At 33.2% G+C, this 25,894-nt stretch overlaps 2 protein-coding genes across 2 annotated transcripts in view; one reads left to right on the top strand and one right to left on the bottom strand.

Annotated features, from left to right (window-relative positions):
* kirre (kin of irre) overlaps window positions 1–19,530 on the bottom strand; it is a 49,816-nt gene extending 30,286 nt beyond the window's left edge. Inside the window, exon 1 of the mRNA XM_043213221.2 lies at window positions 18,560–19,530. The gene's annotated coding sequence lies outside the window, so the exon portion shown is untranslated. The remainder of the gene's footprint in view (window positions 1–18,559) is intronic.
* The window catches only part of LOC138925655 (uncharacterized), a 42,848-nt gene continuing 35,126 nt past the window's right edge, over window positions 18,173–25,894 (top strand). The window contains exon 1 of the mRNA XM_070276528.1: window positions 18,173–18,478. Within this exon, the coding sequence (XP_070132629.1) occupies window positions 18,468–18,478 (11 nt within the window). The 5' untranslated portion in view covers window positions 18,173–18,467. The remainder of the gene's footprint in view (window positions 18,479–25,894) is intronic.

Below are 25,894 nucleotides of genomic sequence, written 5' to 3'. Positions count from 1 at the left end.
AATTTTTCTTGCCCTCCGGATTTATTTGAATTATAATTCTAATTTTTCAATTTTCGATGAAGAATTTTCTCAAATTTTCGCAGCTTGTGTGTGTTTTTCTGTTGCCGCCGGCTGTGAAAATGAATTTTCCAATTATTGAACAAAATAACAAGTCACTTTTGGAATAAATTATTAATGAAAAAAATAAAGGGATTTTTTTTTTTTTTTCTGGCCGACAAGGTCATATATAGTCCACCCACCTCAACCCACCACCTCTTCGACCAATTTTGGCAATCAATTTGGATTTGGATTCGATTTTCGTTTTGTTTGTTGGCCGCTTTCGGGCCGACGATTATAATCAATTGCCACGCCTACTTAATTAAATGGCTACCCAACCCAACCCCCCTTCTAAGCCACCGCCATTTCAGCTAATAGGCACTTGCCCATTAGAATGGGTTAGTGAGTGGGTGTTGGGTGGTGGTTGGCTCGGATTTGACCCGATTGAGAACTCGATTTCCAATGCATTTGCCAGCAGATAAGCAGCTTAGCCTACCTCAACATTATCCACAGTCAGGGACAAGCAATTAGTGGCAAATAAATATAAAAATATAGGTATTAGGTTTGAAAAAAAAATCTAGCTAGCTAGAGCTAGTATTTTTATGGGAATTATTTTTTATATATATTTTTTTTTCTATCCCTTTGGCATTTTTCTAGTCAATAGCTCTACTGGCGGCGGCTTTGAAAGCCTCTACACCTGTTCTACCCCACGGCTCGGCCCACCTTTCTTTAACCATTTCTCCTCTGTTGGTCTGGCTTTTTTGTTCTACTTCTTGTTATTATTTGAGGTTTCCCAGGGAAAAAAAATAAAAAACTTTTTCCAGTTTCCTATCTCTCTTTAGTCTCCAAACACTCGAAGAAATTATGAATATTTCGATAATTAATAAAAATAATCATAAAAGTATTAATTTTGGACCGAATTTTGTAAGGCAAGGGCACACTAATAATAGAGTGATCATCCTATAACTTTTTTTTGTCTTTTTCTCTTTAATTATATATTTTTTTTTATCAATTTAATTTGATTTAAGAAAAACTTTTGATTACTTTTCTCTCTCACTTTTTCGCTTTTTATTTTTCTGCCTCACCTGTAATTTTTGCAACTTTCAATTAGGAAGGCATTAAGCCAGAAAGTACTTCATTGGTAGAAAAAAAAAAAATAAAAAGGATGCAAAAGAAAGGATAAAAAAAGGGGTAGCCTTACTAAATGAAATGCTGTCGCAGAATGGAAAGAAAAAAAATATAAAATAGAAGACTAACCATAGAAGAGAAATAGTGCCAGGCAGCTACAATTTTTCTACTTGAAATGAATTTGACTGAAGCAAAGAGGAGGTTGAGGTTTTTTTTTTTTTTGAGGTTTATATATATTTTCATCTCTAGTTCTATATAGTTGGCTCTTCGGAGCTGTTGTTTTCTACTTTTTTTGCGGTGAACGTGGCATGTTTTTAATTAAAAATGAATTCACCTCAAGCCGCAGCTGTCTTGGAAACAAAATATAAAAGAATTATGACAAAAAAAAGGGAGGGTTTATTTTAATATTCATCGTTTAAATGATATATCGATTAATCGTTAGCTAACTTATCGTTTAAAATATTACTTTACTTACTCACTTAGCTCTAAAAAGCACTCTTAAAAATCTCTGTTTTGTCAACTCACCTGAAAATAGAAAGAAAAACATCAATTTTAAAATGGAGTATATTTTATTTTTGTTAATTTTCAATGTGGTTTTTATTTTATTTACCAAAGTCCCAGCCTTTTATTTACCTTAAACACACACACGATGAACAGAAAAAAGAACTTCAATCAGAAAACAAAAAATTGATTTCATTTGCATTCAAAAAACAGGAAAATTTACAAAAGACATGTGTTTTTATTATTTTTTCTATTTCGGAGAGGGAGTGGAAACTACAAAATAAAATACAATTGTACAAACAATTGGCTAAAATAAAATAAAACAAAAAAAACAAGAATAGAAAGAAAATAGAAATAGAAATAAAACGCTTAAAACAAGAAGCGAAAATGTTGAATGATTTTCCACATTGCCCAATTATCCAATAGACTATGGTTTGATGAGCTTGTGGATGGAGGGGAGAGGGGGGAGCGATGGGTACGATGAGAAGGCCGCCAGGGGCTGTTGGGTTGAGTGGGCGTGTCATGTCTGATTTGACCTCGTTGTGTGAGGGAAAAGTTAGCGGCAATAAGCGAAAAACTGATTACACTGCCAGCGGCTGAAACAGCAATTGAAATTGATAGAACCCGCTAGGCAGTGGAGGGGGTGGGGTGCTATGGGGCAGAAGCAGGCCCCCTCCCCCTTTTTGGGGCGGGGGGCTAACTGTATGTACTGGCTATTTGGCAATGATTTTTGGCAATGTATTGGAATGTACCGTTTAGGCCACAAAATGCTGTAAAGCTGTTCAGTTTTGCGGCTCTGTCACACAGGGATTTCAAGGGTTTGCTATTTTTTGCTAAAAAAAAAGTTAAGTTTTTTCTTAAAAAAATTATAATTTAAAAGAATTTCTATATTTTTTAATGGAAATAAAGTTATTTTTTAGCTTGAGAAGCTTAAGAAATGTTTAATTTCATAACTTATAAAGATTTCAAGTTTTTTCCACTTTTAATTACAAAATAATTAAAAAATAGAGAGCTATAGAATGTAGCTGTAGTTAAGTGAATAAATTTAATAATAATATCAATTTATCGATTAATTTGCTTATCGATTGGCATATCGGGTGGCATGCCATATTTTCCATTATCATTTTTGCTGATTTTAATTACGGAAATTTAATGCCGAAACTCATAATTTAAAAGGCAATTTTGGCTTTGGGCTTTAATTGCCTACTACAAACACACACACACACTCTTGTTAATGCTCAACACATTAACACATGTATTATATATATGTATGTATATATATAGAATAGGATATATATTAAGACACTGACACACATATGTGTGTGTATAGATGAGCTGTGAATTATTACCCGACACCGAGCGCATCTAATTAATAACAAAATTTTAATCGTTCAACGATAGCCAGGTATTAGCCACGCCCCTTAGCCCCCAGACCACCAGCTATCAGACCATAATTTCTTCGCCCAACCCCCACCCCCAAGGACACCCGACCTCGTATTATTGCTGATTATTATTGTTATTGTTATTAGCGCTTGTTGGAAATTTATGTGCAAAAATTTATTTGCTGCGTCGGCACTCAAATCGAGCATAATTTTTCATTTAAGTGGAAATTAATATTTTTACGCCCTAATGCCAGGGACACGCCCCCTTGTGTTTTTGTGCCTTTTTCCCCCGTCTTTCCCTCCTTTCTGCTAATTATGTCACGTCGTTTGCTGGCCGGAACGGAAAGAAAATAAAAAAAAAAAACAATATTCACTCTCACTTTTTTTTTGCCTTTATTTCTTATGAAATATTAATTTTGATAGATGGATAGATATAGGGATGAAGGAGATATGGAACGGAAACGTTTTTGGGATTTTTTTTAGGGAGAGATGGCGGTATTTTATGGCATAATTTTGGGGGAGCCTGATTAAAGGATATTGCTAAGGAAATTGAAATTAAAGGAAGAAGGATGAAAAGGAGCAAGGATGATTTTTTTAATTCATTCATTTAAAATCATATTTTTATTTTAAATTTGTCGAGTATTTTTTCAAATATATATTTTTCTAAATAAAACCTTTAAACATTGTCAATTTTTGCCATTTTTCTATTTTTATCCTTTTTTCCATTTTTGTTCATTTTTTTCCTTTTTTCCCTCCAAATATCTCCACACTCATTAATAATTACAGCCTGCAAATAGAGCCCAGACCCAAAAAACCATTAGTGCAATACCCGCTCCTCCCACAGGACTCATGAAATTCAAAACTATCTATGAGGGGGGTTGGGGGGCTTGATACTTCTCCTCCTGGAACTCGGGCTCCTCGTGCTTTCCCAGCTGCAGCTGATAAGGATGTCCAAAGTCGTGGCTGGGGCATCGTTAGTTTTTGCCACAAACACCCATACACACACACAAACATAGTCGCACAACACACACTGCGTATACGCAATATTTCAGTTTACGGCCAGGAGAGCAGCAGGCCCCAAAGTAATGCACAAAACACGCACTACCAGGCGTAGGGGTGACAGGGTCTGTAGGATAGGCGCTCGGTAGGCGGTAGACGGTAGATGGAAGGCGGGGGCGTGGCTGGTTATGTAAGCTGAAATGTTGGCGCTTCTATCTTTTCGACACTGGGAGAATTTTTTTAAGGGAATATTTTTTTTTGGTATTTTTTTATAAAATATTTTTTTGTTAATATTGACTTTTTGTGAACTAAATAAAGCACAATTTAAATTTATTTTTAATACTAAAATTTTTTAAATTTTTTTTAAAGTTTTTTATATTAAAACTAAATTTTTAATTTATATTTAAAAATGATTATTCTTCACCAGTTTAGTTTTAGCCAAAATATTTCAAGCAATTTTTGACATTAGAGTTTATTTTGGAATTTTTCTTAGTTTTTTTTTTAGTTTTTTTCAGTATTTTTTTTAGTATTTTTTCTTTTAAATTTTTATTAATTTTTATTTTATTTTCATAACTTTAACGTTCTCCGTAATAAGCTCCCTACCTCCCTCTTTTTTTGTGGCAGTGTAGGCCTGCTTATCATTGCGCCCTCGCCTCTGCCCTCTGCCCCCCACATGCCCCCCAAAAAGGCAATGCGTTTTCTGTCTTGTCATATGATTCAATGAATTTTTCACAGACACACACACACATACACCAGAGGGGGGGGGGGGGGGGGGGGTGGTGCGAAGGATGTCCTGGCCAAATAGCATAACAAATGTACGCAGCGGAGAAGGAGCGAAGGACAAAGGATCCGGGGAGGAGAAGGCTTGTTACATGCAAAGCCGACTCCCGAAAAAAAACAAAAAAAAACGTTGCAACCCAAGAACGCAAAAGAGGACTTTACGTATGACCGGGGGGGTTTCGGGGGTGTTATGATTGTTTCACGAACTGACAAATACACCAACATGGTTGGTCTACCAAACGACAGAGAAGGCAACAGACCACTAGACAGAGACAGAGACAGAGAGACAGGGCAGGAAATTTATGCCTCACGCAGGCAATGAGCAATGTGCCTGGAAAATTGGGGGGAAAAGGCAAGGAGTTAAGAGGTAAGGGGGCGTGGCAGGACAATAACCATATGCTGGCCAAAAAGCAGCACTCATCATCTTCTGGGGGTCAGGCAAAGACCATAAGGAAAATATTTATATTTTTCTTGAAAACTTATGGCTTGAAACTTAAAGGAATATTATTAATTTTTCTTTAATTATATTTTTTTATCTATTTTATGAAACCAACTTTAAGCTCTTTGTTGAAGGTCGTCTTTTGGTCTTTAATTTGAATAATCCACAAAATGCTACAAAAGCAACTCCCACACATGTCAAAAGTATCAAGTCGGCATATTTAACTTTTCCAGCTTGTTGCCAGCTTTGAAGTTGAATTCAACCGCAGACAAAGACGCCCACATATTCTACTTTATATATATACATACACATGTATATATATATATATACGTTTAAATAATCTTTTGATTAGCCAAGTTAAGCCGAAAGCAAAAACAAGACCTGAGATAGAACGGCTGAGGGAAATTCAATGGGAAAAAAAACATCAAATGAATTGGCAGGAATAGGAGCAACAGTCTTAAAAACACGAAACATAGAACAGTTAACAAAAGGCTACAGATTTACCCTCGTAATCATTTCCATTTCCACCATTTTCTCAATTTTCTTGATTTTACATTTTATGACATTTTCTCATAACAATTTTTGGCAAAATTTTATTTGAAAAGTGTCACAGTTTGCTAATAAAAAACAAATGATTTTAATGAATTGGAAATTGAAATGGAAAATATCATTTTACTGGCCTGGGCTTTGAATGAATAAATAATTGACATTAGAGAGCTTGAATGTGACAAGTAATAGAAAGGTATTTTTTTTTATACATTTTTTTTTGGTTCTTTCTGAAGTCTAGTTAGGCTTATTAAATATTTATTATTTTTTCATACTATTCTATTTTTAAAAAATTAAGCTATTTTTAAATATTTGTTTGTTGAGTATTTAAGTTTTTATAGGTATTTTTTGTTGTGATACCCGGTACTTGTCTTTCATTTATTTATTTTCCAATATAGAAATGTGTCTTTAATGTAAGGCATATGCTTTATTATTGAAAGTTTTTAGCTAAAAATCAAGTTTGAATTTAAAATTAGTTACGAATTTCATTTTCATATTCTATTTTAATTATTTTTATTTTTTAATACCCCTTTATGGCCTTTAAGTTGTAGAAACCCTTAAAATTCCCCTAAAATCCTTGCTTTAAAAGCTTTAAGAATTTGACAAAAAATATATATGTAGTTTTTTGCTTTACTTTTTCGTCCTTTAAAAAACGGCCAAACAAGAAGCAGAGAAAAAGGAAACCTAAAACACTGGACAGGCAATTGTTGCGCCCCGGCAGGATGGGCTGGGAGGAGGGACTTTCATGGGGGGACTGATGGAAGATGAACATTTTAAAAGCCGGCCAACTACGAAAAAAAAATAAGAAAAAAAAAAGAAATACGTACGCATTTTAAAATTTTAATGCGAATTGCTGCCAGCGGGCAGCAGTAAACAGCCAGGACATCCAAAAGCAACAACTACAGCAACAAAAAAAAAAAAAAAAGCAAAAAAAAAAATGAAAAGCGGCCGAGGCAGAGCGAGAGCAGAGAGGTGGAAAAAGAAGAAGAAGAAGTGAAAGGACGTCGCCTGGGCGTCAATAATACGCACTTTGTAGCCAGCCCCCTTGGACCACCCACTCGGCACACAGACCAAAAAAGCCCCACTTTTTGTAGCCTACTTTTAGGACGGCAAGCAAAATGAAAGAAAGCCAGTAACAAGACACTGCGAGAAATTTTTAGAGAGAGGCCTAATTAACAGAAAATAGTTTTATTTTTAAATTTTTTACTCATTTTGTAAGATATTTAAGTTTAAATTATTTTTTAAAAGACTTTTTTTTAATATGATGCTTAAAATACTAAAAATTTATGTTTTTAAAACAAATTTTTAAAGAAAAATCTATATATTAATTGATTAAAATATATTAAAATATTAAAATAGAAATATTAAAAATTTGTTTACTATTTGAAACGTATTTTCATGATTTATATTTAACATATTTATATATTTTTTATTAAAATTAAATTTAAACTTTATTTTTAACCAATTAATCAAAAGTAATGCAAATTCTACCTATTTTGTTGTGAAAAAGTATTTTCTTCTCATGTTCAGTATATTTTTAGTATATCTGAGATTACTTTTAATGTTACCAGAAGATAATCAATTATTGAGAGACTGGCCACTCTAAAAATATCAAAAAGTGAGACTTTTACAAGCCTAGAGAATGCTAGAATATTTCTTCTGGCATATATATTTTTTAAATCCAAAAATCGTCAAAAAGTATCAACAAAATTATACTCAAACCACCCCCTATTTTTTCTCGCAGTGGAAAGTCGAAAAAAAAATCAACATTTCGCGACATGGTACGCTGATAAAAATGACAATTGATGGGCGTACGTGGGCTCATTGGGGCATGGGCAATTGCTGAGTTATGTTTTATGACAAATGGGCTACCAGGGAGTCGAGGGGGGCTGAGTGTGGGGTGTGTGGCATCCCAACACGCCCACCAATTGCCGCAGATGCAGAGATATATGGTACCATGAAAAGATTTTAGCAGGGCATCCTGGACATTTTTTGTTGGGTTTTTGCGAACAAAATTGAATGAAATCCAACTTTAAGAAAAAGCTTAAATTAGAAAAATTTATTTAATAAAAAAAAAATGAAAGAATATTTCATAAATTAAATGAAAAACAAGCAGAAATATTTTTCTATTCTTGTATTTTATTCAATTAGTAGAAAAGACTTGAAACTATTCTTTTTCTATTCTCTTTAAATATAAAACCAACCTCTCTCAAATCTTAAATGCTAATTTTTTTTAACCTTTTTGGATCAATAACTTTCCTGTCCAATCAGCATTTATTTTTATATATTTTTTTTCCTTGAATAATCCACTTTCTTCGCCTTTGCTGGAGGATAAAAAAAAAAAATAAACCTGACATTCCCGATGGCCTCAAATTTTTCTGATTTGCTTACGTTTTTATTTGCCAATTTTTTCTTTAGGATTTTTTTTTATTATTGTATTGTGTGTTATTTTTTATTATTTTCTTATTTTTTTTTTTTTTTAGCATTTTGTATTCGGCTTGTCATTCATATTCGAGTGTTTCTCTCGATTTTTTTCTTTTTTTTGTTGTCACTTTTGCTGTGGCAAGCGTTACGTGTCCTGCTTAACTAATCAGGATAACACTCACAATCATACACCTACAGAGACTAATGCACACAATGACACACACACACTCATACACCCATACACACTCACATGCTAAGGAGCTGGAGACAAAAGGAAGAAAAGCCCCGTGAAATGGAATAAAATGAAATGAATTTCACTGAATTTTCCGCTGGCTTTTGCTTTTTTTTTTTTTTTGGTGTGTGTGTTTTTTTTGTTATATTGTTGATTGTTGTTGTTGTTATTGTTGTTATGCATCTGTGCTCGATTGTGCGGATTGTCAATCGCATTCAATTTAAATAAATTGAGTGTTTTATTGGGTTTTCAATTTGATGCCACCGCACACGCTTTCCACTTGCTCCACCCACTCTCTGGTCACATTAATCAAAAAATATTTCAACATTTTCCACATTAATATATGTGGAATGTGAATATGTCGAAGAATTTTTAGACAAATGTCGGGGAATTCCAATTAGAAAAATTATTTGAATTTTAATTCTTTATGTTTAATGTGAAAATGTTGAAATATTTGGTTATTAATGTGGCCTGGCTAATTTTGGATGTTGTTGGATTTTTTTGGGATTAGAAAAGTCTCATATCTATGTAATTACTTTCATTTCTCGCTTCTCAACCTCACTTTTCATAATGAGCTTTACTCATTTCACAACTCTATCCCCTGGAAATGTCAACTTAAGTTCTTATTTTAACTGGGTGATAAACAGATTTAACATTATGTATATATAGTATATATATAATTTTTGTTGTTGCCTTGACTGTCACGTTGCTTATTATTATTTTTATTTTATTTTTTTTTTGTATTATTGTTGGTAGTGGTGGTGGGCCAGGAGCTTTTCGCTTTTGTTAAATCCAAACAAGCGTGTGAAAATTGCAGCTGTGTATAGGGATACTATTGAGAGTGTGTGTCGTGGAACATTAAAACAGGATGCACAGGACAATGTGGCGCCGTTGGTCCGTGTCCTAGGCAACGGCAACGGCAACACAATTGTCACAATTGTTAAATATTTATAATGATATAACAAATTTTTTATGACCGTCTGGTGGACACTCGTGTAAAATATTAAGCTTTGCTGCCATATAAAAAAAATAGAGAAGAGATTGTGGCATATTTTTTTTTTTTTTTGTTTTTTTTTTTTTTTGTTAAATAAAATTAAATACAAATGCAATTTTTTTTTTTATAGTATAGCAGTGTCAACACTATATCTTGGTGGAAAATTTTTAATTTGCTTTGTTAGCTGGCATTGCAGTTCGTTTTAATGAATTTCCGTGTATATTTATGTGTTAAACACATGTCACTGCCTCAAAGCGATGACACAAAAAAATTTAATGAATAAATAATTAATTTAACCAAAAAAAAAAAATAGTCAGGATAATGAGGGGGAGGGATACACAATCTACTCTGTATACTATTTATAGAGAAGAGAAGAAAACGTATCGTAATATCTGCATAAAAATACCAAAAAACCCTTTTGAAATAAGCATCTTTTTTACATATTTTTTGTATAAAGACAAAGCCAAAGAAAAAAGAAATATAAAAATATATATGTATGATAAAAGGAAAAAGGGTAAGTAGAAGGAATATAAATGCAAAGAATTGATGCAGAATTCGAATAATTTTATGGCATATTTAAGTGTCTGCATAATTTGCTTTCGGCTTCACAGTTTGCAAAAAAAAAAAAAAAATCGGAAAAAAAAAAAATGAAATGCCTCTTTATCCACTTCTGTGCTTGTCTCTTTTCCCCATTATCTAGCCATCTCGGTCTCGCTCGCTTCCTAGAGATGAGCACGTGATGGGATTACAAAATGGCAATCGTATGTGAATCGCAATCGTCCTACCGCACAAAATCCACAAAAAAAAATCGAAAAAAAAGTAGAAACATTTCCATGAATATCTGAGCCATTTGGCTGAAAGTTCTCAGGTTCGCCTTATTGCATAACAATCAGCTTTTCTCTTCAATAAAGAAACGATTTCCAAGCAGTCGGCATGGACATCGGTTAAGGATATATCTATATATATATTTGATTTGGATTATGAAAGGATTTCTAAGCATAGTACTAGCATGGAATTAAAGGAAATCTTAAAAGTCTTAGCTAGTTTTTGAAGAACTTTAAGCTTAAATTGTTTAAAATAATGCTTAGGGTTTAAATATTTATTTCTCTTACTCGATTTTATTTTATTTTATTTTTTTAAATGAAATATCTTAATTTATTTTAATTTTCTTAAATTCCCCTTAATTTTTCCCATCACTTTTCTAGAATTTCTGAAATTTTTGGAGCACCTCTAGCTTTTGCGGTTGGCTTTGACTAGCAAATGGTCCCCGCCTCCTTTTATGCCACCGCCTCTCCACTAACCCATACATTCATATGTTTTTCTATGCCTTTGGCTTTGCCTCTGTATGGGTGGGTGTGTGTGTGTTGGTGTGTGTGTTGGTGTGCACATGACATGAAGCACAAAAGGTTCAACTGACTGTAAAACGCTTAAATTGATTTAAATGCAAAGTCGACCCGAGAGTCCGAGAGTCCGAAATGAATGAATGAGCGAATGAATGAATGAGTGGAGTAAGTGATTGGATAGTCGGAGGTTCTACCCCTAGCCCTACTCTTTTTGGAGGATATTTTTTTTTTTTTTTTTTTTTAGCAATTTTTTAAACCACCTTTTTGCATAAAAAAAACTATATACATATATATTATTTCAACTATTTTGATGCCTGTCTGGGGCAGGAATACTCGCTTTTTACTCGCAACTGGTTCTTGTGGTTAATAATTTGTTTTTCTTCCCATTTTGTTGATGCTGTTGGCTTTTAAAAAACAAACTCAAAAGATTGAAGCCAGACTTTCGGGCAGTGTACGCATGTGTGCTAAAGTTTGTTCAACTCTCTGGCCCGCAAAACATAAACAAAAATCCCAAAAACACAGAAAAGTTGACTCAATGAGCTCAGAAATCTCTTTTTAATACTCGACCATCTAACTAAATTAACAAAGCATAGACCAAGTCTTAAATTTAAATTGGTTTTGGGGGGAGAATTTAATTTAGACTTGGGGTTGTGTTGGTAAAGAGAGTGTCGGGGATCTTTGGGTTATGTTTAATATTTTGGGTGGGCTTTTGCTTAGGTTTTTAATATATTTATGAAGATTTTTTTAATAAGAAATATGAATAGATATTTATTGAAGTATTTTTTTTAAATGCATGGTGGATATAACACCACAATTTCAAAAAGAGAAAAATTAAATAAATGCCATATAATTACAAAAAACATTTAATGGCAAGAAAAGATCAATATAGATACTAGAACTGCTAGAACTATAAAAATACTAGCCACTATTAACATAAAATACTAGAGCCATACCAAATAACTAGAAAAGCTATAGCCCAAAAAATACTAGAACATCTAGACCTATTAAATCCTACAACTAATGAGACCAAAGCTCTAAAAATATTAAACAAAAATAGTTTTTCCTTAAAACCTTTAAAGGCCTTCAGCACATCCCTTATTCCGAAGCTTCACTGTATTATTATCCTAATTTTTTTCTTGCGGTCATGACCACCAAACTAAAACAAAATGCGTTGCGCAATAAGACGGACATGGACATGGACATGGACGTGGACGTGGATGTGGATGTGGACGTGGACGCGGACGTGGAAATGGACATGGGTAGGATATGAAAGGCAGCCGAGGCCTAGCACCAGCGGTGGGGTGGAGTGGGGGTCGGGGGCTTTCAGAAGGGGGCCAAATAAACGCTTGCAGGTTGTATACAAATTTTATATGCAAATGAAGGCAAACAACAGAAACAGACAGGCAGCAAGAAAAAAAAAAAAAAATATATATATATATATATATATATATTTGCTGTTTGCTTCTAATGTCCATAGAGGAGGTGGAGGTGTGGGTGCAGAGGTCACAGGTGGGGGCCAAGCGGGGCGGGGTCAGGTGAAATATACAAGGGCAGAACCCACTTCCTGGACGGTGTCACTCTGTTTAAGGATGCCCCTTCAGGGATAACGAAGGACGGCTACGACGACGATGACTTCTTTTTATTTTTTTCGGTCTCCTTTCGGTCCTTTTTAATTTTTTTTCTTTTATTTTTATTTTTATATGTTTATATATATATATATATTTTTTGTATGCCGTGACTCCTTCTCGTGACTGAGCCTATGAATTGAATTATTAAGCATGCTCTCCGGCTGCCAGGACCGAGGGGGGCGTGGCAGGTCATTCAAATGCAGAAAGCAAGCCAGGAGCAGCCAGTAGCAGTGTGGCAGTGGGCAGGTGGGGGTGTGGCAGTGCGAGCGACGCGATTTTCTGCTCAAATGGAGGCACAAACTTAACCAAAAAAATAAAAAAAAAAACGAAAAAATAAGATTCCAAAAATGAAAAACAGGACAAGGGAGTTGATATTTTAAAGCAAGACGAACATTAAATATCCTATCCTGAGAGTAGGTATTTCTATTAAGAAGATGAGGCTTAAGAAATTAGTGTCATTATTAATAAGAACTAATTAGAACAAAAGGGTATTATTTAAAGGTTATATAGTATCTCTGGTCACATTTTCATAAAAAAAGAGCAATATTCCATCGGTATCAGCGTGAAAAAAAAATAAAATAAAATTGGCCCCCTCAGCAAATAAATGAAAATTAACCAAAGTGAGAAGAACTCGACTCGATGGCAAGTGAATTGAAAGAGCTTTTTTTTTATATATATATAGAGGGAGTTTACGTTAAGGGAAGTAAAAACTTAAATTAAATAAAGTAAGTGGAATTAATTTTTGGATTAAAATAAAAAAGGAAAAAAAGAATATGAATTGCCTAGGTAGATAGATAGAGATAGAGGAAGAGATGAGATAGAGTTAGTAGGGATATAGAAAAAAGACCAAATATAATACCATACTTATAAATATATACCATACCATACCATAAATCTCATACATATACATACATACAGATAACTAATTGAGGTGTTTGTTTTTTTATTTAAATAATTATCTATAACACCATAAAATAATAGTCTTTTATAATTTTCAACAATTTAAAGTTTACTGTTTTTTCCTAAAAAAAATATACCATTAATAAATTATCCAAAAAAAAACTGAAAATAAATACTTTGACAAAAATAAACTTAAATACATTTTGCCAAAAACGAATTTAATTAAAAATAATGTAATAATAAAAAAAATAAATAATTAAAAGACCTGGATGAAAAAAGTGGCTTAAGATGAATACTCCCTAAAGAAAATGCAAAGTTTATTTATTTATTATTTTTTATTTATTTTTTTTCGCTTTTTTTTTCAACTTCACAACACTTTAGAGACTTGACCAAAAAACTTTGCTTTTTTATGGCTAAAAGTGTCTAAAAGCATAGGCATATTGGCCATATAAACAAATTGCAAAAACAACAAGAACAACAAGACAAAAAGCAAAAAGCTGAAAAAAAACGCAAAATAAAAATATTAATAAACAAAAATTACAAACAAGGACAAAACTTTTCTAATCTAAAAAAAAAAAAACATAAGAAGTGCACAACAGAAGGAGTTGGGTCCTGGGGAGGGGGGAGGAGGTGGTTTTTGGTCTAAAGTAGAGTGCGGAGTGTAGGCCAAGTGCAAAATAAAATTATGGCATTAAATTTTCATGTCAATTACAAACGGCGACAGCCAACAGCAACAAATACAAGAAAAAAAACGCAATGGAAGTGGCTTTGTTGGAAAGTAGTAGGACGGGGGAGGGCTAAGGGTGAGGGGCGTAAAAGCCAAGAAGCTGGCCATAATAAATGACTCGCCCCCCAACTTCAGGAGCTCAGGTAGAGGAAAGCAGGTGTCAAAAGCAAGTGGCGCATTTGCAATTACAACAAAAAGGCGGCAGGAGTTGGCAAGAAAATGGCAAAAAACAAAAAAATTTAAATAAAAGCGAAAAAGCAAAATATATAGCCTACTTTTTCGGGCATATATTTATGTAATTAGGAATAGAGTGTGGGTTTTATGGATTTAATTAAATAGTTGTAAGGTAGGTAGTTGGAAGATAAAAATAAAAATAAAGGAATTATTAAATAAATAAAAAACTAAAAAAATAAATAACGAACTAATTTTTTCGAATGATTTTTTTTAGAGTTAAAAGTTTTGAGATAGTAATATTTACTAGAGTAGTTACTAGTAGGATTAGATTTTTTAGTAAGGTAATATTTATATTATAGATAGAATATGTTTTTTTTTAACAATAAGTCTTTTTAAAAGGGAAACTTTAGCCTTTTATTGCATTACCACCATTTCTTTCAAGGAAAAAAACTTATATTAGATTCCTAGATTTTCTTTATATTTATTCCCTTTTATTTAAACTATATATAGAGTATATTTACACCCCAAGTACCCATCCATTTATATAATATATTCTTATATTTATATTTTTTCACAATTTTTTGGGCCAAAAAGACTCCACTCCTTGTGGAAAACAGAAGCTGAGAGCAAAAAAAAAAAAAAGAATAAAAACCAAAAGAGATCCAAAGTAGGTGAAAAAGTTTTTGTTTTTTTTTTTCCACCACTGGCTCTGCTGCTCTTCGTTTTCTTCATTTTTGGCCTGGCCCGGTCTGGGTCTGGGCCACCTACTTTTTGGCCCAAAAAGCTTGAGCTTCCAAAACATTTTTTCGCATTGCCGTTTATTTTCCTTTTATTTTGTTGGCCAATTTCCGGTAATTCAGTTTTATGCAGCAAACTTTTCTATTTTTTTTTTTCCACGCTTTCTGCCATCTTGCTTCGCTTTTGCCATTTTCGTATCGCATTTATAAATAAATATGTTTTTTTTTTTTTTTTTAGAACAGAGGAGGTGTGGAATGGGTGTATGGCAGGGGTGTGTGTGTGTTTCCATACCCAAGGTCATTGAGATGTGTAAACTTTTTCCCATTTGCAGTTGGGCGAAAAGCAACAAATGATGATGAACATTTTTATGGAGCAAGCACAGTGCGTTTCACGTCGTTAAATCACTGGCCAGGGAGAAAAAAAAAAACAAAAACCGAATGCCACAGAGATCAGAGTTGAGAAGTCGTTGGCATATATAGTAGTATAGTGGTTGTACTTTGGTGTATTTTTGGGATTTATGGAGTTTATATTTTAGTTTCAATTGCAATTTTTAGATGGCAAGTTGGGGCTTTTTGAAGGATATAGTAGGGATATGGTTATGGATAGGTTTTTCTTATGTTATAAGACTCAAATATTAAAGATTCAAGAACTTGACTCATGACCTGCGCTGTAATCTTATTATCTCCACGGACTCTAAATAGACTTGGATAATTTTCACTTTCACACTGAAGCGCCTCCCCCTGACCCAACAACGCCCCCCTTATATTCCACCTCTTAATTTGATTAGAAAACTTTTTCGAGTTGAAAAAAACAAAATTAAAATAATGGAGAGAAATATTTTTTGAGGTTTTTCCTCCACCCACCGCCACCCCGCCCACTTCTATGATTTTCTGCACATTTTCCTTTGGCTTTTCTAGCTATATGTTCTGGTTTCTGTCTATTACCCGTTCTTGCTTTCGTCAGATGCTTTGTTGTGGTATTCACTTGAAAAATTTGATTGGCAAACAAGATTTTTCTTATTTTTTTTATGACATTTTTTTTTTTGGGAAATTGGCTAAAAGTTAATGGAGTGGTAGTGTTGGTGGGAGGTAGTTGCTTTGGAAACTACAATTAAATTGCGAGAAAGAGAGAAAGAGAATCTAAATCTAAAGCAAATCAAATCTAAATCTGGAACTAAAAGAGCTGAAAACCCACAAACTTGTTTGTGAGAATATTCCTGAAATAAGGAAAAGTGTGGTGTGGAAAATTGGGTTTCACTTTGGCCTTGAGATAGCTGGAAAATCGAGATTTTTTGTGGAGAAATATTTAAGGTTTTTTTTTGGCTTTTAATTGGCAGATATTTTTGGTAAAATTTTTTTAAATAAGTTAGGAGGTTTTTCTTTATTGGGAATTTTATGAGGAATTGTTTTTAAAAGGCTTTCAAATTTTAAGAATATTCAAGATAGTTGGGGCTTGAGTTCTGATAAGAATTAATATATTTTCTTAAAAGAGATATAGTTATATTTCCTTTAATTCTTTCAACTTTAAACCAAAAAATCACATCCACTATGAACTCCAAACTTGTAGCAAACAATTAATCTTTATGATTTATTAATTGGCATGATTTTCACTTAACCCTTACCACCCCCCCCAAAAAAATGCAATTAAAAAGTTGAACAAATTCATAATTAATTGAAATAATTTCCAACAAACAAAAAAAAAACCAAACCCCAAAAGCAACCTTTAACCTTAGTGACTTAACTTTTGGCATTAAAATGAATAAAAATATGTTGAGAATATACAGTAGTCGGACATCAAAGTGAATTTTGCTTAGTTTGGTGAAAGTTGAAGCCACCGAGGGCCTTTTGGCGTTTGGCGGCGATTCCATTAGCCAAGTCCGGAAGCGGAATACGACCTCTGACCTCCTGGCCACCGATGTGGGCGGTAGGCGGTGGGCGTATCTGACTCTTAATTGACTTGCAACATTTTTTTTCCATGTACCCGCAGGCGAAGAAAAGAAAAGTTTCAAGTCATTTTGCATTGATTGATTGATTGATTGATTGATAGATGGTTGGTTGGATAGATTGACGGATTGGCCAGGCTTGGATTTCATTTGCACTCAAGACTAAACTAAATGCAAGACGAAACACACACATAGACTGGGAACTTGATCATAAAAAAACCATAGCATACTTAGCTGCATGAAATATGAAAACGTAAAAAGTCCTCAAGCTAGTAGCTTAGCTGCCACTCCCCTCCGCCACCAGCCACCAGTAGCAGCGCCTTTTAAACGACGCCTCTGGTTTTTGGTTCTTAACCCCTTGCATGTCGGTTTAGTTTGCTTTTTGAATGCAAAACAAACATTTCTCGGGGCCTTTTTTTAAGTTTAATGGATCACAAAAGTTGAGAAACCAGTACAGCAGTAGCACAAGCAGTAGCAGTGGCGTGTTTAAGGTGAAAACTTGAATAAAAATTGTATGTTTCTTTTGGGTTTATTTTTGGTTTAAGTTTTGGAAATATAAAGATAACAAAGACTGTTTTTTTTTTGGAGTATGTGAAGGAGTTTTAAGAGTTTGTTTTGTTTGTTAGGCTGTTAAATCCTTTCAATTCTTTAAGCTGCTATACAACACTATTTAAAAGTGTTTAAATATAGCTTTCAAAGATAGATTTTATAAGGTTATATCGTAACTAAAGTTTTTTAAAGAATTTTAGGGAATAGTAATGTTTATTTTTGGAGTTTAATAAGGAGATTCAAGATTTGTCTGGTTGCTTGGATTTATAATCTTTTAAATTTTTCTAAAACTATACAGCACTATTTAAAAGTCTTGAAATTTTGGTTTAAAATATTAGTCTCTAATATCGCGTGGTTGATTGAAAATATAAAGCTTTGTCTTTGTCTTTTCTGAGAAACTTCTTGCCGTAAAATTCCGAAACATTATTTACAGTTTTATTAATAACACTTTTATAACACTCTTGTAGTGTTAAATAGTGTTAAAAATTATCCATCAAATTAAAGTTTCTCTCTTTTATTTACTTAATAAAAGATTCTTTAAAATGTCTTAAAAAGAAACCATTACAATTTTTAAGTAATCTTGGGTTCTGTTTAATAGATGTCCAAAAAAACCTACTTGAAGATAACAAACTAATCACTTGTCCAACACTAATTACCGTCAATATTTTTGTAATTGCCACTTGTGGTCACTTTGATATCGATAACTTCAATCGTCAAAAGAAAGGCCTGCTCTTTTCTAGTTTTTCACCCAAATTGAAGCTTTTTTGTGCAAAATTTTAAGTAAATTAAGTGAATAACTAAAGTAAAAGTGTTTATTAATAAGAAACTACACCGTTTCTTGTAAAAAGTGTGGTATGTGATGGAAGTAAGAACTACAAGTCAGCTATTCTGGCTATTCTGACTTTATTAACGAAAATGTTGAGCAACCGCTTAATGATTTCCTTTGGCAAAAAGGGAAGCACTTAAAATAGCCAAAAGAAATTAGCAACTCTTATTGTTTTTTTCATGGAAAGCAGGTAAGTGGAACCGTGGAAGGAACCAGGTAAGTGGAGTAACCCCTGCTATGTAGAAGGCGACAAAAAATATGTTCAACTTACCATAAAGAAATCTCTTCCGGAATATGTTTAAGAAAATTGTTTAAATTATTTTTGATTGTTTCTTGTTGTTATTATTATTTTTTTTTTTTTTTGCAAGTCCTGCCTTTGATGTTGCGAATGTGTGAGTGTGTGTGTGTGTCCAAGTGTTAATGGATGTGTATGTGTGTAAGTGTGTGTTTGGCCTTGGAGGCAATGCTTTTCCTTTTTGCACGAAAAAACGGGTTTACGGCAGCATTTCTTCAATAAATTGCTTCTTGTTGTTGGTGTGGCTGTTGTTGTTGTTGTGTTGCAGGTGCAACTTCTTGCGGTATCGGATGCTGAATGAATGAGATTCTCACATATAGAGATATATCTTTTTTTTTTCTTTCCTTTGGACCGGTTGCACAGGAAATGCTCACACAGTAACACGTTTATAAAAGCACACAAACAAAAAATGAATTAAATTGATTTAAATTCTTAATTGATTTTGGGTTTGAGTTGGGCAAGGTTCACTGCTTAAATATTTTTTATATTTATTTTTTTATTTTTTAAGGAAACAAAAACACAAAGCACTTTGAAAAAAATTGAAAGTTTTCCAGAGAAGAAAAGGGGTTTATTTTTACGTTTATTTTTGGTTTGAAGTTTTGTAGAATTTTCAGAAGAAAATTAAGACATTTTGGAAGGAATTCTGAACGAAATTATTGTAGAATTTTTATAGAATTTTCGTAGAATTTTTGGTAAAATTTCGTATATTTTCTTTGAAATATTTTGAATATTTTTTTTTTTATTATTTGTAGCTTGTAATATTTGATTTTTATGTTTCTTTTTTAAGTTGTTTTTTTTTGTTGTCGTTTTTTTTGTTGCTGTCGTTGTTTTTGTTGTTGTTGTGGAAAAGAGACAGCTGAGACGTGCGAGCGAGCTAGCGGCACGCTGTAAAAATTACACGACTGTCTGCTGACACGGCGGAAAACGTACTAAAAACTTGTTATAGGAAAATCGCTGATGGTCTCGTACCTCTGCTGCTGTTGCTGCTGCTGCCAGTTCGGCTTCTGCTGTCGCTGCTGCTGCCGCTGCTGCCTCAGTCGACGTCACTCTGTTAACAGAGGCACGCGCATTATATGCAAAAAAAGACAAAAAAAAAAATCCAAAAATCTCTCCCCAAAGAAATAATACAAAAAGTATCCCCAGCACGATCCAAAACTGTTCCCAAAACTGTTGTTTCGTTCGCGTGCCTCTGCTAAAAATAATATCATCTTCGTGTGGCCCCACAGTTGGTCTAAAATTATCAACCGAAGCTGCCGAACCGACCGAAGGCGAGGACTTCGGCAGTTCGCCCCCCCAAAAATATATCCAGGTCGTCGTATCTGCCAGCACTCGGGTGCCATGTTAAGGACATAACAGTGCCCCAACTAACAGTAACAGTGGGTGGGAGACTGGGGACGCCTTCAGAGCTTAAGTGATATTATAGCCCCCGGCATAAATTAGCCATCGGGTTCGACGCATTAAAATCTTGATTGGTGGCCGGCAGATGCAAAGGAAAGCGACACAACGCCACAACTGGAACTGGAATATATCCCAGGAATCCAGCAATCCCGAAAAACAGGGAACAGAAAACAGCGGAAGTGCCACACAAAAGTGACACGTGAAGCGGCAGTAGCAGTAGCAGCAGCAGCAACAGCATGTGCCCCACATCGGAATAAATATATATAATATACAGATATGTGTTTGTCAGTTCGATCAGGAGGGAAGACAGGGAGACAAAAAAAAGTGTTATATGGGAAAGCGAACTCTTGACATTGATAAGACAAACTGGCATAAAGAATACCCCCTTTCAGAGGCAGAGGTAGTGCCACTGCCACTGCCCCAGGTACACTCATTTCCATTTCCACCCACAGTGGGTCACAAAAAGAATAAAGAAAATATATATTTATTAAATAAAGTCAGAGATAGGATTATTTTCTTTTAGTTTTGGATAATTCTTAGAAATTATTAAAAAAGGTAAAAGGTTATTTTTGTTTGTGGAATCTTATACAAATTTTTATAGAAGTTTTAAGAAAGTAATATTATAGAAAAGAAAAGTTTATACAACAATTTTTTCTGTTTTAAAAAAGGGTGTTTTTAGAGAAATGTATATCCTAAAATTATAAATTTGTTCATTTTCTTTATTTCTTCATTTAAAAAAAAATAATAATATAAAAATTTTATTAATGAAAATATAAGAAAATCTTTCGTCATTTATACATTTTTTTAAAGACAATTGAATTTAAAATTAATAATAAAATCAAAGTAAAATTAATATTAAAAACAAAGTAAAATAACCTAAAAATCAGCTCCCAAAATATTAGTTTTTAGTAGTTCTTAGATAGTATCTTTAAATTCTAAAAATTCAATCTGAAATTTAAATCTTAAATTCCTAAATTAAACTTAATTTGCAAAAAAAAATTTTAGGATTTTAATTTCAAGTCTTAATTTTAAATTCAAAGTTTTAAATTCCAAAATTAATATCTCCTTCAAATAAAATTCCACACAAGTACCCATTCTTAGCACTCACCTCACTGTTCTCCCAGACTCATTCTTTATTTGGTCATGCGATCTTGAAGAGTGTCTTCTGGCCCCACTTTTCCCTCTTGAATGGCCCCCTACGCCGCCTCCCCTTTGAAGGCCCACCCACAATTCCCATTCCGCAGTTCGAAGAACTATTGACAATTCATGCTGCAGGCACATCTCTGCATGTAGCGATTGGGAATGGGACTGGGAAGGGGACTGGGAATGAGGTTAAAAATTTAAATAAAATGCGCATGCAAAAAGAATGCAAAACAAAAAAAAAATATGTAAAAAAAGAAATTAAAAAAAAAAGAAAAGAAAGAAGAAGGCGTGAAGAAGACACAGCATACAGCACAACTGTAAACAGAAATTTACAACAAAGGTTCAGCTCATAATTAAAAGCGAGCGTTCGAGTGGCCCAGAATGCAACTGAGAACTTTCCATACATTCCATGGAACCACCCACTTACCTTATATGTACTACCATAGTGGGTGACCAACTTCCCATCACTGTCCCCTAGTACTATTTAAGCATGAAGAGAATAATTATTATTTTTTAAATTTTATTTTTTTAATTACATTTTTATTGTAAATATTATTGTTATTTTAAACTAAAAAACGTTAAATATTGGGAGGAAGAAAAATTGGGTCCCTATAGGAATATATTTTATAGGAATAGGTCTATAGGAATACATAGTTGAGAGGTAATACCAGTAGTAATAACAGTCTAGAAAAATTATGTTTAATATCTTCGTTTATTTATTATTTATTATTTTATTACTATAGTTTTTAATTATTTATTTATTAATTATTCAAAAAAATAGAAAGATTTATAGGACGTGTTGGAAGAAATATTAAATGGCATTATTTCAAGGAAAATATTGTAAAAATATCAGAAGCTTTGATTAAAAACATGTAATATGTACATATAGTATTCTATAGTAAAATACTATTATTTTAATAATTCTTCTATATACTTCTATATATCTATATTTCTATACTCCTATATATCTATACTTCTATACTTCTTTAATGCTATAATTCCCTTTCTTAAATAATTAAAATTCTTCTTTTTTTAAACTATTCCTATAAAAAAGATTAAATCCCCACTTAAGTACTGCTCTTAGAATAAAATTAAATTTCCGTAATTATGCAAAAAATGTTTTTATACCAAATACTGTTGTTTCTTTAGAACAAAATTTACAATTAACGCCCCCTAAAAAAAAAAAATCGGAATCCAGAACCTCCAAACTAAAAAAAAAAAAAAAACAAAAGACGCCCCTCTTTTTTTTGGAGAAAGATTCTTTTTTGTCGGCATTGGTATCCCATTTCAAAATTCTTTTTTTTTTTTTTGCTGCTCTTGTTTCTGATTCTGATTTTTCGGTTGTGACAGACGAATGTCAATAGAGCGGGACGGCAGACAGGGTAGGGCTGTCTCCTTCTTTCTGCCCAGCAGCCGTCGCATTCCCATCAACAACAAATCAATGACGACGACACATGTTGGACATCCCAAGTTGAAACCGAAAACTGGAAGCCGGGAGTTACGGCGGGCATACTGGGCATGGCAGGGTTATGGATGGTGGATGGAGGATGGAGGGGGTGGACAGCAGGCTGTTGAGGGGGTGAGGGTGAGGGAGGGGTGGAGGCAGACAACGAGATCAGGAACACCAAGAAATCAAAGTGCACTGGGAGAAATGGTTATGGGATTTTGAAAATATTATTATTTTTGTGGTTTTTATTTTTCTTTTAATTTTTACTTCAAATTCTTTAAAAAATAATATTTTGAAATTTAAAAATTATTAGTTTTTTGTCGGTTGTTTACTATTTTTTTTTTTAAGAATTTTTTTATTGTTGGTTTTGCTAAAATATTAGTTTTAACCTTGGAAAAGTTAAAAGTTCGAACAGGATGAATAGGTAATTTTTTTTTTGAATATTTGTATGAAAAATAATTCAAAATATTATTAAAAAATAATACAAAAAATTATTTTAAAGTTAATTAATATTTTTAAATATTTATTTAATTAGAAATACTAGATTTAATATATTATTTTAATTTAAGAACCTCTCGAACCATAGATCCCAGACCTCGTATAACCTTTTATAAGAAAATCTCCGGTTTGTTTCGAACTTCTCTATTATCCAGAGACCTCTTTCTATAATTTCGGCTTGTTTCGAACTTCTCTACTGCCCAGAGACCTCTTTCTATAAGTTTCTCTCAGTGTACCTGACATAACAGCAACAATGCAAGCGTTTAAGCATTTGGAAGCAATTACCGCAGCAATGAAGCGTTGAATGAATGAAAATGAATGGCCAAGACCCCTGGCCAGGGGAGCAGCAACAGAGATGCCAAGGCTGGAAAGGTGCAGACACGGCTAGTGTGAAAGAGACACGGCTATGTTAGACAGGAGGAGAAGAGGACACACGTGTCGGTGTGGATCAGTTTGCTTTTTACCCCCAAAGACCCAACACCCCCCTCCTCCCTCCTTCATCCTCAATGGCAAACGAATTTATGTACATTTTTGTGCATATTTCCTGGGATTTTGGATGCTCGTCCGCCTGTTCCTCTTATATATCGGGATTACTTACTTAGTGGAAGCGACAAACGACACAGGGACAGGGACGTTGAATTTTTTTTTGGGGCGGGGAAAGGTGGAGGAGAGGGGCTCGTCCAAGAGGAGAAAGCAAAGGAAACACGAGACGCTTCAAATGCCAATGAGCCGAAGCGATGAGCCAGATGAATCAGATGAGTGCTAAACATACAGTATTCATTCAATAAAATGAAAATAAAATAAAAATGATAAATATTATAAATTTATTTAATTAGAAATAAAAGGAATGAGAAAAGGTCTTATACATTTATATATGTTATTATTTTTTTTAAATTTATTTTGCATTTATATTTTATTTTATTTTAAATAGAATTGAGTTTGGGTTAATGTTCTTTGAGAATTTATTACTTAAAAGATATTTTTAATATTGTATTTTTTAATATATTCATCTTAGTATCTTTTATCTTCTATATTGTATCTTAGTATCTTTATTATATTTTTTGATATTAAGTTAATTTTTTAATTTTTTCGAATATTTAGGCATAAATTTGTATTCAAAAGTATTTTTTTTTAATAATTTACAATATTTTTCTCATATTGGCTTTAAAGTTCTTGAAATCTTTATATATATAAATATATATATATGTATATTTTTACTAAGCCCAAAGAATTACTTAATAAATGCATTTTTCCTTTAAAGCTTATAAGTTTATGGTTAAACGATAAATTAAATTTAAAAGTTAGTCTAAATATTAAGTTAACAAATATTATCTCAAAAATAATTATCACCTGAGAAATCCCCCCTAGCCACTACCCACTGTAGTTGAGCCTATGAGTTTCGGCATTCGGCGCTATTTCCGCATAATCTGGGCCGGAAAAGCGGAAGCTGGATGACTTCTAATGAAATGTGTGTCTTTCCATGTGTGTGTTTATGCGAGTGTGTGTGTGTTGAGTGAGATGGCGCTACAAAGTGTGAAAGGGAAAGCCTATAAATGATCAGAGGGGAAGCTCACTCTAATTGCTGCACTTCACGAACATTTTTATGTTTTTGACTTTGAATTTTCAACATCCCTGCTCCACCACTACCTCCCCCACAATTTTCTCAATATTTTCTTTATCTTTTTTTTTTCTTAGGTATTTTTTAATGTTTTTGTTTTTCATGGTTTCTTGGTTGGCCTTTTACGAGTCGTGTTGTTGCCTTTGTTTGTGTTCTGGGCTCTTTAGTGTTGTTATGATTGCAGTTGTTCGAGCTGCTCTTGATTTTGTTATTTTTCTGTCCGATGACAGCTGAAAATTGGAAAGAAGCGCCGCCTCAAGAGTACAGTGGGGCGAGGGAATTATTAGAGAGGATGTAGAGTTGAAAAATTTGAATTTTTAAGTCATACGATTTATTTTAAGTAAGAAGAGAGCTATGTTTTATTTTTTTTAAATTATTTTTTTGGGCTTTTTAGATTTTTTAGACAATACAGAAAGGACTTTAAATAAAAATGTTGTTTATTGTAAAAATTAATATTTATTTCAGCCTAGAAAATCTTATTTTACCCAAAACAAATATTTTTAAAAATCACTAAAAGCTTTATTAAATGGTTTTAAAATAGTATTTTAAAGAAAAATATTTTATTATTATTTGTTTTATACTACTCCCTATTTTTTTTTTAAGTTATATTCCCAACTTTAGTCCATTGTCCAAGTATTATAGCCCTAAAAATCTGAAACTCTCGGCACTTCCGTCCTTTCATCTCCACAACCTTGTTGCTTCTTTTCTTTTCGAATTGTATTTTTTTTTTTTTTATTTGACTATTTGCTCTGGCATTTCAATAGAAAATTTAAAATATTAAAGTTTTGTGTGCTTTAGCGTCCGGCCTTGTTATTGTATTTGGTATTTGGGTTTTTGATATATTTGTTTATGGCGCTTCATGCTTTTTATTTTTGCTTTTTCTTTTTGTTTGAAAATTGAGTTTCGGCGTTGATACTTCTATTTAGTCAGGCTGAAAATTTGTATTTTTTTTTTCTTTTTTTTTTTTTTTGTGTTCAAGTGGGTGCGAATGAGAGGAAGGGGATGAGGGCGGCTGGGGCGAGAGATGTGTGATGAGCGCTTCCGTTTCCGCAGCTAGTAGGGCAATTATTATGCTACTCAAGCCGTTCGAGCGCAAATAATACCCGAAGAAGAAAAAAAAAATACATAAAAAAAACAAAAGAATTGCTCCAGAAATAGCAGTCGACTGGTTTTTATCCATTATTGTTGCCTTGGAGGTCAGTGAGAA

Source organism: Drosophila bipectinata, chromosome XR, assembly GCF_030179905.1.
Source record: "Drosophila bipectinata strain 14024-0381.07 chromosome XR, DbipHiC1v2, whole genome shotgun sequence".
In the NCBI taxonomy this organism is placed as follows: domain Eukaryota; kingdom Metazoa; phylum Arthropoda; class Insecta; order Diptera; family Drosophilidae; genus Drosophila; species Drosophila bipectinata.
This window is presented reverse-complemented; position numbering and strand designations above follow the sequence as displayed.